Here is an 18,614-nt window from a genome sequence, read left to right on the forward strand (position 1 = left end):
ATTACCATAAAAACTAGAAAAGAAACGAATTTAAGAGAAATATTTTTAAGGCAGGGTAGAATTAAATGAAAAAATAAGTATTACCTACTTGAATAATCTATTCACAGATCCTGAAGTAACATAGATCAATTTTGCATGTCAAAAAAATCATTTGATTGAGGAATTCAAATGTTTCTGAGGAGAGAGAAAGAGATCACTTTTAATTTATGAGCACCTTCACCAAACTTATTATAGCAAAGCAGGTACTCAAACGAAAATGCATATTTCAAGTCAAGGTTGACAAGGAGCTTAAAAGAAAAACTCTGTGCTCTGGAAGAAGGAAAGTTGAAAAGCATGATGTCATAAATACTCACAGGAAATTGAACTCTTTCCACGCGATATTGTAGAAGATATGAAGGATGAGAGCATATATGGATAAGAGAATTCAGAGGCTGATGTGTTGCGTTGAAATTGACAGCTGTGGACAATCAATCCATGTTCTCCGCAAATTTTTGAATATCAAATCAGCGGAGAACCATGGTTTTTGAATGAGACAGCCATTGAATGAGAATGAGAGCCATAGAATGAGCTACCTACACAAACTGACATGGTAAATTGCTTTCTGAAAAGGCAGCTAAGAATCGGCGATCTTGGTAATTTCTTGAATATGACGCTTGATGAGAATAGCATTCAAACCATGTCCCTTTGCTGGGACGTGATGGGATTAGCGTATATGACTCAGTGAGTACAGGTTCTGGGTTCACTTTAATAACTTAAGGCCGGGATCAGACCACGCTCATCTTGATTTCAAAGAAGTTTAAGCACTTAACATACCAACCCAAAGAAAAGCACCATGATAACAAAGTCCTCGATTATACAATCAGTTCTGCGCCTGATGCTGTTAGAACTTGCTCATCGCATGTTGAGACTAATGTCATTTTCTGATCAGCTCTGAATCAGCACCACTTAATATCACGTTAATACATGGTAACAGATGGCACCATTGGCCAGTTGTGACAAAAACAATACAAGAGCTTTATATAAACATACACTCAGCGAGCTCTACAACGCAACGCTTACTTGAATAAGACAGATTTTCATGAGCGATACGAAACACTTAATGCAGACAATGCTCATGATTTTAGAGGCCAAGTTGAAAACTAATAGTAAATCATGTTCCGTATCTGGAAGACGAAGAAACATATCATCATCATAGTCACAAATCAGTTTAATACAGTGTCGAGTGCTTAACATTGACTCAATAGAACTTGCGCTTGTGAAACCCAGCTGCCAACTTGGCGAATCACAATCACGTGAGGTTATCGTTTAAGATGCTTGATAAGTTACCTGAGAGAAAGAGATATTCCTTTGCTATAAATCACATGAAGATAGTAGAAATGAAATAATAAAGCATGGGGTTCCATGGCTCGTACCTAGTCGAGATTGAGACGCGGACGTTTGGATGTGGCTACACCATCAACTTTTTCCGGAGAATAGGTAAACCACGCACTTCCGAAAATTTCCACTCAGAATTCATGATGGTATGAAGGTACATGATGATGATGAAAATAAGTAAGAGAAAACAAAGGCTTAGTCAAGGCATAACAACAGTATAAAGGGGCTCTAGGTGTGTAGTCTGTATCAGCTGTTTCCTCAAAGACGATTGGGGTCCGGTGGAAGCTTCAAGTGCTTGAACTATGATTATTTAGGACTAAATCACATATAGAAACATATGAACTACCGAGAAAAAGAATTAATAACTTTAAAACGATTCCAATTCACACGATTTGTGACAATAATTGACACTGAACACCTCCTGTGATAACAATAACAAAACCACGCACGAATGGCCGCCGCCGTGCCGTAATGGCATGCGAACTCTAGCGTCAAAAATAACTTACGACCCGGGAACTTATGAAAGAAGCCGCTAAACTTTAATATATTCCGAATGAATTCCCAAATTGTTCTTTTATTGACACTGAAAGAGTTTATTCAAGTGTTCTTCCTTTGGTTTGATAAAAAAAAGCGCGCTAATAATGAGAATCGGCAGCTATATCCAGGCCAGGAGTTCTAGAGAACGATGGAAGTCCGGTAGCGTTTTATAATCTTTAAAACGTCATATCTCCGTTAATAATAAGTTTTGAAACATCAGACACCAAAAGGTGAGGCCTTTGAATCTTGAAGAATCATCATGCCAAATTTCAACATGATCCTTTGAGTAGTTTTTTTGCTACAGGAGCGCAAAAGTTAAAAAACGGCGAAAATCGGCAATTCCCAATATTTTCTGTATAGTATACCGTCTGCCGACGGTTATCGGGTTATCGCCCCGCGTGTGTGTGGTTGCTGCAGAGTCGTTTGAAGGCGTTTTCTGGTCTTACTCTGGGAGGTTTTATTTAGTTGTTCTCCTTACATTTATATTTACAGCTTGGCGGGGAGATCTACCGATCTCCGTGATCCTAGCCTAGTTCTTATAAAAAAAAGCTAAACCAGATCAAAAATTGATGAAAATAGAGGAGTTATTACAAAAACCGAAAAATGCGCGCGCGGGCTGTCTCTTTTAGGGCAAATTATTTGAGTTTTTTCTACGGAAAAAGTCCTGGAAAATTTTTCATTTTGGCCTGGAAAACCTGGAAAAGTCAGGGATTTTTTTTTCCAAAATTGGCTGGGAACCCTGCTTTCAAAAGTATTACTCAACTCCTTCCAACGCCATGGTAATTCAGAATATGACTTTACGGGGTCATTCCTAAGGATAGTTTTTTTAATATTTTCTAACTAGTCCATCGTATGGCTAAACCCAAAAAGTCAGGGAATTTTGTCATTCTTTGTCATGGAAAACCTGGAATTGTCAGGGAATTTCATCTTGAAAATCTTGTAGACACCCTGACGATGCTGTTTCTTCCTCAATTTTTGAGCAATCCTAGTATATGTATACAGGGTGCTTCAGACCACCCGTACCAGGCCTTTTTCTCGGTTGTTTTAGGTCGTACGAAGTCGGGGACCGCGGGGTTGAATAAGGAATTGACCCCAAGGAATCCGAATTTCGTGGTCCCGAACCCCCCCCCCCCAGTTCCCTTGGGGGGGTAAAGGGGGGGTCACGATGCTAAAAGTCACGGTTTCCGACCGAATTGCGGATTAACCGCATCAGAATTGAAGAGCACGGACAATTTCACGTGAAATTGACCCCTAAAAATCCATAATCGGCCCATCCAAGGCCCCAAAATGATCCCCTAAAGAGGGGGACGGTACCCCCCTCCATAATTTCTCTTTGGTCTCAAAATTGACATAGATTCTCCAGAAAAAGACGGTTTCCCAGGTAATCGACCCCGAGAAATCCAAATTTCATTGTCCCGAAGCTCCTCTAGCCCCCATTGGGAGGTAAACGGGGGGCCCAATTTTAAAAATCGGGGTTCCTTTCCGAATCGCAATTTGATTGCATCCAAATTGAGGAGAAGAACACTTTTAAATCTTAAGTGACCCCCAAGAGTTTTAACTGACCCCCTTGAACGGCAGAAAGTAACCCCTGCGGAGGGGGGCTTCGCCTCCTCCAAAAATTTCTCAAGATTCCTCTTTGGTCGCAAAATTGACGTCAATTCTTCAGAAAAAGACGGTTTTTGCCCAAAAGGGCGGGTAGCGGAGCTTAGGGACCATGAAATTCAGAGTTCTCAGGGTCGATTACCCGGAAAACCGTCTTTTTCTGGAGAATCGACGTCAATTTTGCGACCAAAGAGGAATCTTGAGAAATTTTTGAAGGGGGCGAAGCCCCCTTCCTCAGGGGCTACTTTCTGCCGTTCAGGGGGGGTCAATTAAAACTCTTGGGGATCACTTAAGATGTAAAAGTGTTCTGCTCCTCAATTTGGATGCAATCAAATTGCGATTCGGAAAGGAACCCCGATTTTTAAAATTGGGCCCCCCGTTTACCTCCCAATGGGGGCTAGAGGAGCTTCGGGACAATGAAATTTGGATTTCTCGGGGTCGATTACCTGGGAAATCGTCTTTTTCTGGAGAATCTATGTCAATTTTGAGACCAAAGAGAAATTATGGAGGGGGGCACCGTACCCCTCTTCAGGGGGTCATTTTTGGGCCTTGGATGGGCCGATTATGGATTTTTAGGGGTCAATTTCACGTGAAATTGTCCGTGCTCTTCAATTCTGATGCGGTTAATCCGCAATTCGGTCGGAAACCGTGACTTCTAGCATCGTGACCCCCCCCCCCCTTTACCCCCCCAAGGGAACTGGGGGGGGGGGGGTTCGGGACCACGAAATTCGGATTCCTTGGGGTCAATTCCTTATTCAACCCCGCGGTCCCCGACTTCGTACGACCTAAAACAACCGAGAAAAAGGCCTGGTACGGGTGGTCTGAAACACCCTGTATACCATTTTCTTCCAAATTACGTTAGCTAAATCCGGGATTTTTTCTCATGCATAGCCGCTTTATTAAAAAAACCGCCAATGAAGGCTGCCTTAGTCCTTTTTTTTTCTTAAATAGCGGCAAATGCACACCACATACGTGTAAGGAAACTTCAGATTCGGATTCTACGACCCAAAGAAACCTTTATCTGGCAAAAGGAAAATTCCAAGAAAAAATTAAGGCTGTAACTAGAAACATTCAAGCTTTTAACAAGAAGGAACTCTTCTTACAATCAGTCCTATCCTTACCTTCAGTAAAAAAGCATGCACTACCCAGTGAAGTTACATTCATTTCCAATTCAAGAGCACACACTTGCATGTGAAGCATGACTACATGTCAATTTTTATCGTATTTTCCATGTGTATGTACCATAGTAGGCAGAAAGACCCACAAAAATAGTAGGCGGAACAAGATGTTGGAGTAGGGTTGGCTTTACTTTAAACTGAGAGAAACATAGCCTGACAGGAGGGGGGAAAAAAGAAAACAAATTGAAATGGGAGTTTTAAATTAAAACTTAATGTGAAATGTTTTTGTATGATGCTGATAGAAAGAGCTAGCTGCTCAGGCAGATGCATTGGGAACGCTTTATTGGAATTACGAAATTCTTGCTTTAATTTTCGTACACTTCTTTTGGCTTTTTTTTCCCTTTCTGAATAGCATGTTGCAGTACTATCCTGATATCTCATTTATCATAGCTGATTCCAAATCCCTAAAAGTCAATATTAAAGAAAACTCCTTGACTACTGATGAATTGAATTATTCATAAATTAAACTATTCATGAGGCGATCTTGTCACTTTGAAGACTGAGGAATTTTTTGTAATAGGGCTGGTGCATGATCTAGGAATTGTTTTGAAAACAAGAGTCTTCAATGGTATTTTTAGAAAACATCGTGTTTCTGGCTTAATAAGCTTAAAACCGCATTTTTAATCAATAAAAGAGATCCTAACGATGCAGCAATAGAAAAAACGTGACTCATTGGCCTACAGCTTATGCTGTCATATAGAAAAACAGTCCGCGGTCGAAACCACCATGAATCCAATGTAACATGGCTGCTGTAAGACTAACATCAATAATATTCGACTACAATTATGAAAAATGGCAAAAATACTCACTTCAAACGGCCATGATATTGACAGCACTATTGGGGTACAAAACCTGTTGTTACAATTGCGACGAGAGAGTAACTAAGAAGTAAAAAGGAACCTGGATGGAAGGATACATAGTGTTCTACCTTTCATATGACATCACGAAAATAGTGAGCGCAAAATTTTTTTATTCAAAATTGGGTTGTTTTTTTGGTAATTTTGAAAGTCATTTTCTCAACCAAAATTTGATTCTTTTCTACATACTTTTCGAAAATGAATTAGAAAAACACTGTGCTGCTGCTACATTGCACAAAGCGATGGGAATAGTACTCCAGGAAGCTTCTGTAGTGTTCCGTATCACTACACATCTAAAACAAAACAACAATATAACGCTATACTGCAACTACAACACTATACTATTTATGATTTTATATCAACACTAATAAAATATACACATTGTACCAGCCACAATGTCTGTCCACTTTTAGGTAGACACAAAAATGGTGGTTATCCAGCTGAAAACCTTTGTTGCTACAAGGCAATTTGCAATACGTTGCAAGATAAGGGGAGCGAGGAGGGTGAAAATTTTGAACAAATCACATCTCATCTCATAAACTGAATCCTCTTTGATTAATTGAATAATTTACCTGGTGACATTGTTTTTTAATCCATGGCAATGAAAAACTTATCTATAATAAGTCAGTTAAGCTCGGGAGGGATTTGCCTGCAAATAGTCGGATCCTACAGTTTTCGGTACGAAAAGAACGATGCGCATGTTAAAATTTCACGAAGAATTGTCTCTGTGGAGATATAACGCTTCCTTTTTAGGGGTCCTCGAAAACGTGTTTGAACCGACCGCCGTGAATCTCCGCATCTCCGCGTCATAAACGGGAAGATGGCGGCGACGAAACAAACCTGCTTACTACCGCCACGCCGCCGTTGTTGACTTCACGATTTCTCGTTTGAGGTTAAGTAAGTTCTTTGTGAATGTTTCATATCCTACATCCATCTGTATCGCATTCTGATTGAAAAGCTTAGAGGATTAAGAACAATGGATATGAATCTCAAACAAAGTAACCGACATAACCTCCAATTGACCAACAAAAACATACCGTCAACGCGTCGCCGCCGTGTATTCTTCCACCACGCATTCCGCCGCCATATTGATCGTGACGTGTACATGCGGAACCTACGAGCGCGCAGTTCAAACGCCGTTTTAGGCCACCCTAATTTTTGGCACTTTCGAATAAACTTTTCTCCCGTTTGCAGTCATCAAAAAAAATTTAGGAAAAAAACTGTAAGCTTCGGTCACTTACTACTTTCAAATGACACAAGAAAAAAAATGATTCAACTGACTCATTGCATAGTCATCTCAATGAATTGCCCATCTCTTAATTTTTATCAAAACTTTCTCCGTTTGATCAGAAATCTTATCACTGAAATGATAGAGCAATGCTGTCCATGCCTTTACAGGCACATACAATTCTTTTGTCAGTGGTTACTCCTGGCTTAGGCTTTGCATCAACCTTGTACATCAGCTTTTCATGTTTTTTGTTCTGTCGCTCTCTTTTTCAGTTTTTTATTTTATATCTTGTATGTTGTTGAATGTTGTAGACCCAAAAGTACTACCCGAGCATGCGCCTTTGTTATGTCGATGTAATCATCATAGTGTTAGACTGGCATCACTATTAGCTTTACACAAGCCATCCTGACAAGGTAAGATCATATTTAATGTTTACTTTGTTACTATTCTTGTGCACAGAAGTTTTACTACTAACGAAGTAATTAATGTGGGGGGGGGGGATTAAATTTGTTGCTTGGATCTCCCATTTCAGGCGGGGGGTTTATCCATTTATTTTTTTCGTGTTCTTTCCGATATTTTCAGAATTTTAGAGATCACTCGAAATATTTTAGAGTTTTAAAAATTAATAAGATTCCAAACCACGTTTGTATTATTATTCAGTATAAGAAGATGGTTGGCATCTGTAGCTAAGAATTTCAAATGTTTTTAAGGTGGCTCTTCAGTATTTGGAGAATGATTCTATGGTCGATCGATCAAGTGATAATTTCAGGACGTTCTTTAGAAATTTCCTAGCGTCATATGACGCTGTAGACTGTCAGATTTTTGTAAAATAACGCGATGAACCACGATCACAGCCTGATGTTATGCTTGCCCCAGTAGGGAATAAGTCACCGAGGAAGGAGTCAGAAGACTGTGAAATGCGTTTGATGTTTCAAAAATATTAAAGTGAGTTTAATTTATCAATCCTGAACTTCTTCATCCAGTACCAATAGCTCTTTGTTTAAAAATTCTGCAGTTAGGTCAGTTGTAAGGTCAATATTTTTCCATTAGTTGTGCAAGTAAAATGATGAGAGTTTTATTAGAAATCTCTGAACTTTAACAGCTATCCTAGCGATGAATGAGTCAAACTTTAGAATTTAAACATATGCATAAGAAGAGAAGCTAAATAAATTGGAAGATTTCTTCAAGGTTCTGATGAAACTTCCTCAAAAGTCCCCTTTGGCTATTAACTGAACAAAATCGACTATGTAAAGGGCTCATTTAGTAGCCGTCTGTGCTCTTTTATGAAGTTAAAATGGCTGCATCTTGTATTTGTAACAATGATTCATTTATTTCCAGCAAATGATTTAAATGCGTGGCGATTGGGTCGCATTGAAGAAACTGATCATGAAACACCTGTTTGATTCCCACTTCATCATAGGCAGCTTTTGAGTGCTACTTTCCATCTTTTTTTACTTTTTTGAAATCTCCTTGAGGATAGTAAGTAACTAATTTTTATAACCACCTAACCGAAGACTTGAATTTTTTTAGTTTTAAGTAATTTTTAGTTGTTATTACAAGTATGGCTTTATTATATTTTATTTTCTTCTAATCTCTGAGTGTATTTACTATTGATGTTCAAGTGTTAACTTTCGTGGGCCTTCCCCTCTTCAGAAATACTTACATATTATTCTGTTGAAATTTGCCCTTATTTCTCTGTTTTCTCAATGTACCAACAGCTATCAGCTATCAAAAAAATTATAGTTCCTTTGTCAAGTATTAAGTTCAGAAATTAAATAGGCCCTTAAGGAAAACCATCTAGGTGGGAAGTGAATGAAGGTAATGTAGAAATACTAATGAAGAAATGTAGTAATATTATCCAACACATTCATTGTGATAAATCAGTAAACACAACCAACCAACCCTAAACCTTTTAGAGGCCAGCTCTTTGTGGATTTAGGTGTAAAGACCATCCCTAAATTACGTAACGCTTCAGAGGATGGGTAGGGATCTTTATCAGGATGATAGGTCTATGGTGGTCCGCATCAGCACGAAAAGTAAAGGGCTCTAACATAGCATGATGTCATTCAACTATTCTGCGTGAATCGCAGATTTTTATGGTTGTGGTCAAAATCATGGACAAAAACAGTGGTCTTGATGGTCAAAAGAGGGGTATCCAGCAAATCGCATGATCTATGCTTTCAGGGGAAGTCAAGACCTATGTGGTAAGGGAACTCTTTGCACCTAACGCCTCAATCAGTACTTCTATAGCTTTTTATTTCAAGAGATTGTTGATGGTGAGACTTAACTTTAATAGCATTAGCTTTTCTCATCAATCTAACAACAGCACAAGACATTTATTTTATGGGGAATGTTTTATACTCAAGACAGTTTTTGCTGAGTCCTTTGTACGATTTCGATTGTTTTACCGCAGCTACTTTATTATTGTATGAAAACAACCCTTACTCTAATAGTGTTAGTGGTAAGGAAGTCAAAACTTGAAATGTGCATGTACCATGGGAAGGTACGTGTTTCTTTTTGAGCCTATTCATTGTCACCTCTCTTGCCCATTTTCTTCTCTTTCATTAGTGATATAGGCTTCTCAGATATTTGATGCCTTTTATTTTTTTAACTTTACTGTACTTTTTACCAGACCATTCCTCTCATCTTCTTCTACCAGTTGTCCTTAAGACTTGTTAAATATGGCATGTGGCGGTATCCAAATATTGAGTCAGTTCTTTTTTTTCTTTTTATTCTCTCTAAGGTTTATGAATCAATCAGAATTGAACTGTCATAGAGAAAATTGCGAAGACTCTGAAGAAATTGAGGCATTACATGCATTAGGGCCCTCATGCCTAAACCATGCTTTGCGAAAATTGCATTTGAAGTTATCAAAATGAGATAGTTAAGAGAGGAATTGGTATTTTGCAACCAATTTTGTTTGTAACTGTGACATTCAAGGAGGCTTGAAATCGAGGAATTTTTGTAATTTTGCAGTCTTAAGATTGAATAAATGGGAGGTGGTTTGAGGGCCTTGTTTATGTACGATGGCGATTCGAGTCGGTTCAACCTCTCCTAAATGAACTGTAGAGATATATTCGATGAGATAGTGCATGAATTTCATAAAATATGCCATTGAAGATATTTCAGGATTCAACTGTATTAATTATCAGTACCTGGTGCAGAGGAAGGTTGGCGAAAGGAACTGGTGGGGAAATCCCAGGTGTTGCAAAGCACTGCCCCTTGTTAGTCCACGCCACCAACCTTCATTGCGCTACAAGCTGTCTCCGAAGGCATCGATTGCCCTTTCCGAGACAGTGCATGAATTTTATAAAATATGCCATTCAAGATATTTCAGGATTAAACTGTATTAATTATCAGTACCTGGTGCAGAGGAAGGCTGGCGAAGGGAACTGGTGGGGAAATCCCAGGTGTTGCAAAGCACTGCCCCTTGTTAGTCCACGCCCCCAACCTTCATTGCGTTACAAGCTGTCTCCAAAGGCATCGATCGCCCTTTCCGAGAAGCACATTTTTAGGTGGCATTTCTCGTAGAATCATCGGGCCATGACCTTTGGTACATATATTCTTTCAGAATATGAACAAAAAAATATGAACAATAAATGAAGGTGCTATCTGCAAAAAGGGCTCTTGTTGCATACGATGCCTCAATGGAATAATCCCTTCGATTACCGACATGTATTTTGTAAATGAAATTTTGTGAAGTACAAATTCAAATTTTCTTACTCAAGAGAGCTCTAAATGAAGTGAAGAATGAAAAAACATCTGGACTCTCCCTATAAAGCCTGTGTTTTCATTCGCATTTTTTTAAATTTTTTTTTTTGTTACCGGGTAGGTTTTACTAATTTTATTTTACTTCAAGTACTGCATAATCTGTAAGGCACCCACTTATTTATTTTTTAAAGTGTTGATTTTTAAGTCCCCTTTTTTTAATCGTTAAGGAGTAGTGTTTTCTTCCATTTTTCTTTATTGCACATATTCTAAAATGTCAGTATTTTATATTTGTCTCTTACATGTTTCTTGAGGTATTTATGTTCATTTGATTCTGGTCATTTTGTGCCAATCTGTTAGTCTTATAAGCCTTCTGCTGTACAGTTTTAGTCGCTCTTTTTTTCATTCTATCCCATTATCAGTTAGGCTATTTTTCATTTTTCCCTTTCTTTATTTTACGAGGTCTGTTAGATTAGAAACCGGATTTTGGTGATAACTAGTCCATTGTGCATCCGAATTAGGTTTTCTTGAGCTTTCCTGATAGCTGGCAATATACTTAAGAATGCTACGTTTACAGATTTTATTTATTTTGATCAGTGTTTATTCTATGTTATCTTGAATACGAGTAAGTCAGGTGCGTTTTGCGATTTTCATCTTGCGATCACTGATAGAGCAAAGATTCAACATTAACTTGTGTTTTAAACTCGGTATACCTTATACCGAAACTTTTGGTATGCTAAGTAAAGTTTACCGAGATCATTGTATGAGTTGTTTCCACTGTTTTGAGTGGGTTAAACAATTCAAAACTGGTCAGGAGTTCGTCGAAGATGAGGAGCTCGGGAATTGACCATCAACGGCAACTGGCATTTGTCACGTGGAAGAAGTGCGGGCAAAAGTGCTCGAAAATGGTCGTTTCGAGCTCGCTGAACAGTGTAATATTTCTGAGGGCTCTGTACATACAATTTTGATAGAATATGTAGACTTGCATCGAGTTTCAGGTACACTTGTCCCTTGATTGTTGTCCGTTGAACAAAAATCCAACCAAATGTCAATTTCCCTTTAGCTGCTTGAACGTTCTAACAATGATCCTACATTTTTGGATAGGATAATTTTCGGTGAAAATACTTGAATGTACGGCTACGATATGAAGATGAAACTCCAATCATCCTTGTGGGTTGAAAAATGTAGTGCAAGACCGAAAAAAGAGAGACAAGTTCAGTCAAACATAAAAATCGCAAAACACCCATGAGGTTGCCTTACTTCAAGCCACATACCAACGAAGTTAATGAGGATTTTTCAAATTTGTGAAAGTAGCGTTCTTAAGTATATTACCAGCTATCAGGAAAGCTCAAGAAAACCTAAATCGGACGCACACTGGGCTAGTTTTCACCAAAATCCGGTTTCTAATCTAACAGACCTCGTACTTCATTTTTCTTATTGTTTTGTCCTCTGGCATTTAAGGTATTCTACATGAGCTCTATCTCATTTCAATCCGTATTGGAAGACTCCTACAGTTATGGTGGATGGTCTCACAGCTGGCTTAAACTGAGGGAAGATAGGTAATACAGGTAATACCCCAGAGTATCCATCTTTTTGATCATTTGACTGATCGTTCGGGGAACTTTCTGATGTGTCTGATGGACTGGGTAAAATTACCCTCAATGACTACATCATAATATAACACTGTTGCATCCTAATAGTAATTGAGTAAGTATTAATTAGTCTCTGAGGCAGAGACTAGGTGTAATTGTGTGTTACAATTTGCCTAAAATGGTTGCCGGTTATGTTTATGTGAGTCTTTTTGGATTATTGAGTCTCGGTTTTTTTTATATTTTAGGCATATTCAAAACATGAAGAAAAAAAATGAGTGATTGCCAGTCCTGTGTTGGAGTTGCCTTGTCAATTTTGTACTGTTACCAATTTGACTGTTACCGATGGTCAGGTTTTGGGAAACTCTTGTCAGTGCAAATTTTATAGTCTTTCTCTTTCAACCAGCTTTCCTGCTGAAAGCACAATTCATGTAGAGTAACCAAGGATGCAGGAGTTAAGTAATGTCTTTGGGATTTGAGGGAATTATGTTTCAAATTGAAAAATTACTCCAAAAATGAGGCGTTTGAGATGTATAAACAGCCAAATTTCCAGCTTGGCTCAAACCATTGTAGTAATAGTTGACGATTTTTCAAAATTACTTGCCCCATTAAATGTTAGTGAGACTTGAAATCCAGCTTATATATGAAATTTATCAGTCTGATGTAAATTAATTCAATGATGATGATGATGATTAAAATCTTGTCTGTAGCCAAGGTATCAAATGTAAACAACTTTTCAAAAGTGTTCTCTTAGGCTACCAGTTAATATCTGGAGCATAGGGCACGGTGGACCAGATTGTGTCCGTAGCGGCGCTTAATTGATAACTCCCGCTAGATCAGACAAATCTTTCAAAACATGATGATTCTTAGGTTAATTTGATCTGTTCTTTCCTTTGTGTCAAAAAAACCGGCAAAAATGTCTAAATGTAGATTTTGGACGTCGAAAGCTGAAGAAATTGCTCGATAAAAAAGAGAATCTTGTGCTCTTGTAAAATGGGGGGAAAACACAATCATCTAACAGAAAAATGCAATAATATCACCTAACCTTGTAATTCTATTGGAAGGAGAATATTTTACGTTTTTTCAGATCCCAAAAATATTGATTTTTAGCTGCAGATCAAAGTTGCCCGAAAAATAAGCCTTAAAAAATGAATTTTTCAGAATATTGTAAACTGGGAAAGTGTCATTGCGGTTCGTTGTGCGGTTCTCTTTGGTATTTTTGGAAAGCATATATCTTAGAGATACCATATAACGAAGCACAAACGGCACAAACCGGTACAACCATATTTTTCGGATGCTTCTTTGAGGTGACCTCCAATTTCCGCGAAAATCGGATTTAGAGGTTTTAAGGAACCACGGTGCACAGTAAAGCGGCCAATGAAATATTTCAACACAAATTCATGTTTTAAGGGTTTTTAAGGTTTCTAATAGCATTTCTCGCTCATTCGATACTTAACGGTGGAATGAGGGGGAGGGGGAGGCCGACCAAAATCAGACAGTCAAAAATTTGTTATGGTCATTAATTTTCTTGAGCCCAGTAAATAATAATAATTTTTTCACATCCGTTCACGCATTCAGCCCAAAAAGGACTGGTTTTAAACCAATTTGGCAAGGAATATGAAAATACTACCATCACATGGCACCTAAGTTTAGAGTGAGTTGACCGCCGCTGACACCAATATAACTGATGAAATTTCAATTTCACTGTTGAACTGTAATTTATGCAATCTTGCGTGCTTGAGGATGATATCTCCAAGGTAGAGGAGGATTCTATACCTATCGAATTCTTTTAATTCGATCAAACAGTAATATTGGGTTGAAAATAACGCAATAACAAGAACTGACTCGTACACAGCTCAGGATACCGTTAGGTACTTACCAAAAATAACACATTATTTATACAATGACAATAGCTTTTAGGAGGGGTGTAACACTAAAATAGGATTTGTATTTAAAGAAGTCAAATATGACTACAATCATACGATATTACATTACTTTAAGTCTAACAGTGAAATTGAAATTTCTTCAGTTATATTGGTGTCAGCGGCGGTCAACTCACTCTAAACTTAGGTGCCATGTGATGGTAGCATTTTCATATTCCTCGCCAAATTGGTTTAAAACCAGTCCTTTTTGGGCTGAATGCGTGAACGGATGTAAAAAAATTATTATTATTTACCGGGCTCAAGAAAATTAATGACCATAACAAATTTGTGACTGTCTGATTTTGGTCGGCCTCCCCCTCCCCCTCCTTCCACCGTTAAGTATCGAATGAGCGAGAAATGCTATTAGAAACCTTAAAAACCCTTAAAACATGAATTTGTGTTGAAATATTTCATTGGCCGCTTTACTGTGCACCGTGGTTCCTTAAAACCTCTAAATCCGATTTTCGCGGAAATTGGAGGTCACCTCAAAGAAGCATCCGAAAAATATGGTTGTACCGGTTTGTACCGTTTGTGCTTTGGTATATGGTATCTCTAAGATATATGCTTTCCAAAAATACCAAAGAGAACCGCACAACGAACCGCAATGACACTTTCCCAGTTTACAATATTCTGGAAAATTCATTTTTTAAAGCTTATTTTTCGGGCAACTTTGATCTCATGCCCTGCAGCTTAAAATCAATATTTTTGGGATCTGCAAAAGCGAAAATACTCGTCATGCAATGGAGTTTACCAGTCAGATGCATATAATGGTGTGATGTTCAGGAGTGTACTGTGAAATAAGTGAGTATACAACGCGCGCCTCAGGTTGCAGAAATCTGGGTTCATCACATTCCACATGCTGCATATCTATCTACGAGGAAACCGCAGATATAATGAATATTTTAGATATTCCCATGTAGTTTCGTTATGAGCAGGTATCTGAGCATCGATTAAGATTGCTTTGATGAGGAAAAAAATGTCGAAAAATTGCATTTCGCGCCGCTACGGACACGATCTGGCCCATAGTGAAGGGTTGGCATCCCTTTCAAAATATCAACTAAGATTTATTTAAAGAAGTATACTTTATTTTGAATTATTCAAAAAGGAAAAATTGTGGAAAAGATAAAAACAAAAGTGGGAGATATACCAGGGGGACCAGAAGTCCAGAGAGGGCCGCTCTTAACTTTTAAACGGCTGCTTGTAGAATGATGAACCTTTGAGAATGTTTATAGGCCATTAGAAGCTACCATTTTGCGTATGTAAAATTTCGGAGGTTTGCTCCCAGGCGCCCGCGCTGACCCTGACTAAAATATCTCAAATGGCAATCCCCCTTTTTTGATACATCATTAAGAAAAAGACTGAAAGCAAAAACTTTTATAGTAATTAGAAGGTGTTTTCGACTTTCCGTCACCAAGGTATTCAAGGTCAAAGTTCGAAATTGGCCTATTTTCATAAATTCATAAGTGCCTTTTAAAGGGTCAGAGAGAAAGAAATGATGGGTTTCAATTGCGCTTCATGAAGAGAGCTTTTCAAATCATATCTTTTAGTTTTATTTGATTTTGAGATAGCATCAGAGGCCTCAAAAACTTAAAAACTTTGAGCCCCTATTTGTTTCTGCAGAACGTACTCTGTTTCAACAATTGGCATTTGACTTTAATTTATAGTCCTAATTGAAATTTCTAAGATACTTAATGGTGTTACCTCCTCTCTTTTTGTCCACTCCCTTATGAATTCCCGCAACAGAAAACAGGGTCACCTCTGTTGAAACGGTCAATTCTGGAGAGAGTATTGGGGGCTCCGATTTCCAAAATGTATTTATTCATGATAACGTTCCGAAAAGAATAAATGGAGTGGCAGAAGAACTGACTGAAAAAGAAAGTAATGAAGAGCCGAAGGAGAAAAATTCCCGCAAGTGGTATAGTAAGGGGTTTGTCCATAGCATGGGAAGAGGAATCAAGAAGATGGTGAGTATGGGGAGGACATCCACTTGGATCTTTGAAGTAGCAGGAATGTTGCGGGAAGAGATGCCAAAGAAAACAATTGTATCCTTGGATTACAACTCTTGCAAGGTATATTATTACATTGATACATTCAGATGTTATCGACGCCACCAGCTCGGTCACTTGGCAAAAAAGGGCAGTGAGAAAGAAGATTTATGCTCATGGTGCGGGAAATCAGGGCATAGGAGGTTTAACTGTGAAGGAAAGGTACAATCATGTATGTGCTGCCGAAGCTAAAAGATTAGGTTAGACTATGACGTCTTTGATCACGGATGCCCGGCTATAGTACAGAGGGCAAACCATTTGACATGAAAGTCGAACAAGTCAATATGGGAAGAAAGAAGACGACATATAGGCCGAGATGAAAACAAAAAAGTAAACGTAGGGAAGAACAAGAAAAAGGAGTGGGGCCTTCAAAACCGGATCTAGGTAACGTTCATGAAGGAACTATATCCTAGGCTGGAAACCGGCCTGTCCGTCTAAGTAAGAGTGGTCTGCAATAAGAACAAAGGGGGGTAGGATAAGAGCGGCGGTATATATTTACGAAGGAAGTTTGGACCTACTGAAGGTGGCCAGCTGCACGTTAATAGATACTGCAGTATCAGTGATAGAAAGCGGAGAAGGAAGAATGGTATAAGTATGTTCCCTTGTACTGCGAAAAATCTGAAAAAGACAGAGAGGAAGTGAAGAAAAAATGGAGGCCAGCATTCTGAAACTGGAATGTTTTAATAAAGAAATTCAGGGAAGAAAGAATTATGATTTGCACGGCCCTAAACACAAAGAGTGTATGGTGGCACAGCGGGAAGAACGATTTCAGAGGAGGCCGGCTTTAAGAAGTGATAGTTAGGATGGAATCACGTGTAATGAACAGAGGGGGCTATCGAAAGACGTTCAGAGGATTCGTTGCCGTCTTAGAGAGCTACGTGGATATGACACTATTTACGGAGAATCTCGTTGAGGTAATGGAGCGGAAGGTACTAAAGGATGGACTAGTATTAGTAGACCTCCGAAGAATCTTGACAAGGGTTAACTGGGAAGATGAAAAATGGCGGAATAAGGACGGAAGGTGTGGACTGGAAAGAATATCGACAATAATTGGATTGGGAAAGAAGAAAGGAGTGCATGGAAGGGGAGAACGAGGTAGAAGAAAGAGTGAAAAGGATGAAGGACATCATCGTCAAAACAGGTAAAAACGTCTGTGGAACGAAGAAGAGAGACCATAGTAGAGGAGGGAAATGGTTGAACGAGGCCTTGAATGAAAAGGAAAGGGAGATCCGTATGAAAAAGAGAGAATACAAGACAGCAAAATGAAGAACCAAAATGAATAAGAATTACGAGCTTGAAATCACATTTAAAGTGCTGAAGGAGATGATATCCAAACGAAGATGTGAAGGATGGCAAAAATTCGTGATGGAAGTAGGAAGGAAGGATCCATGGAGCTTTGTTTACAGAATGCAGACTGGAAAGATGAAAACAGGAAAGGTAACAAGTGCGAAAGGAAAGAGCAATGGTGGAGAGACAAAGGAAATAAATGAATGAAAGACCACACACACCACAAGAATTGTGTAAGGAAATGTTCCCAAAAGGAAAGGAGAGAATGAAAAACAAAGGACAACAAGGGAGCAATAGGGACTCAAATTTTCAATTTTGTTAAGGCCTCTGATGCCGTCTCAAAATCAAATAAAACTAAGAGTTATGATTTTATCTTAAATGCACTCCTCATGATGTGCAATTAAAAACCATCGTTTCTTTCTCTCTGAATCTTCAAAGGGTACATATAAATTTTTGAAAGTAGGTCCATTTCAGACTTTTACTGTGATATCTCGGAAACGGAAAGTCAAAAACATCTCCTATTTACGTCAAAAGTTTTTTCTTTCAATTCTCTTCTTATCAGTGTATCAAAAAAGGAGATAGTCATGAAAATTTTTAGTGAGAGTCCAAACAGACATTCAGGGGCGAACCCCCGAAAATTCACAAACTCAAAAAGGTAGCTTCTGATGGCCTAGAAATATTCTCAAAATTCATTTTTCTATGTTCAGTTATTAAAAAGATAGCGGGCCGTCCTGGAACTTCCGGCCCTTCCTGTATTGCTGGCACTACATTGCAGGGCACCACTTTTAAATAGAAAAAACTACTCTTGTCTAATGTCCAGCTAATCAAAGTTACATCATCATGGACAGAATGTAAAAAAAATTAAAGTAGAGTACGGAATTGTCCCCCCCCCCCCCCCTTAAAATAGCAATGCAGAGTCCAAAATAAGAGGGTTGATATGAAGATAACAGATCCTCATTTTCGGGACTTTTCTTATAATCAAATTATCCGATGTTTTATCAAAATTTAACCAGGTGAAAGTTTAAATATAAAGGTTTGAAGAACTTCTAATCTGAAAAAATTTTGGCCAGAATGGTCTTCTTGAACCAACCAGAATGAGGTTGTTGCATGGGTGAGGGATTTGAGAATAAAAAATATGTAGTCATAGAACTTTTCGTGATAAAAACGATAGTAACGTTCAAAATGTCAAAAATCAAGTCCTGAAACCCGATAAAGCCCGTCAAAGTTCCATCAAATTCAAGTTGAAATTAAAACGATTTTCATTGGCTGCAGTCAGAGTTAAGAAAT

At 38.4% G+C, this 18,614-nt stretch overlaps 1 protein-coding gene across 8 annotated transcripts in view; it reads left to right on the top strand.

Moving 5' to 3' along the window:
• Window positions 1-18,231, top strand: part of LOC109038534 (popeye domain-containing protein 1) — an 89,199-nt gene extending 70,968 nt beyond the window's left edge. For 4 of the 8 annotated variants that reach the window (XR_011899189.1, XM_019053615.2, XM_019053613.2 and 1 more), the window contains 2 exons: window positions 7,088-7,189; window positions 8,115-9,907. Coding sequence is in view for 4 of the 8 variants with exons in the window: in XM_019053615.2 (XP_018909160.2) it covers window positions 7,088-7,185 (98 nt within the window). In the remaining 4 variants the exon portion in view is untranslated. The other 4 variants (XR_002009601.2, XM_019053614.2, XR_011899190.1 and 1 more) reach the window with 3 other exon arrangements.
• The last annotated feature ends 383 nt before the right edge of the window (window positions 18,232-18,614 follow it).

The sequence above is a fragment of the Bemisia tabaci genome, chromosome 2, assembly GCF_918797505.1.
Source record: "Bemisia tabaci chromosome 2, PGI_BMITA_v3".
NCBI lineage: Eukaryota > Metazoa > Arthropoda > Insecta > Hemiptera > Aleyrodidae > Bemisia > Bemisia tabaci.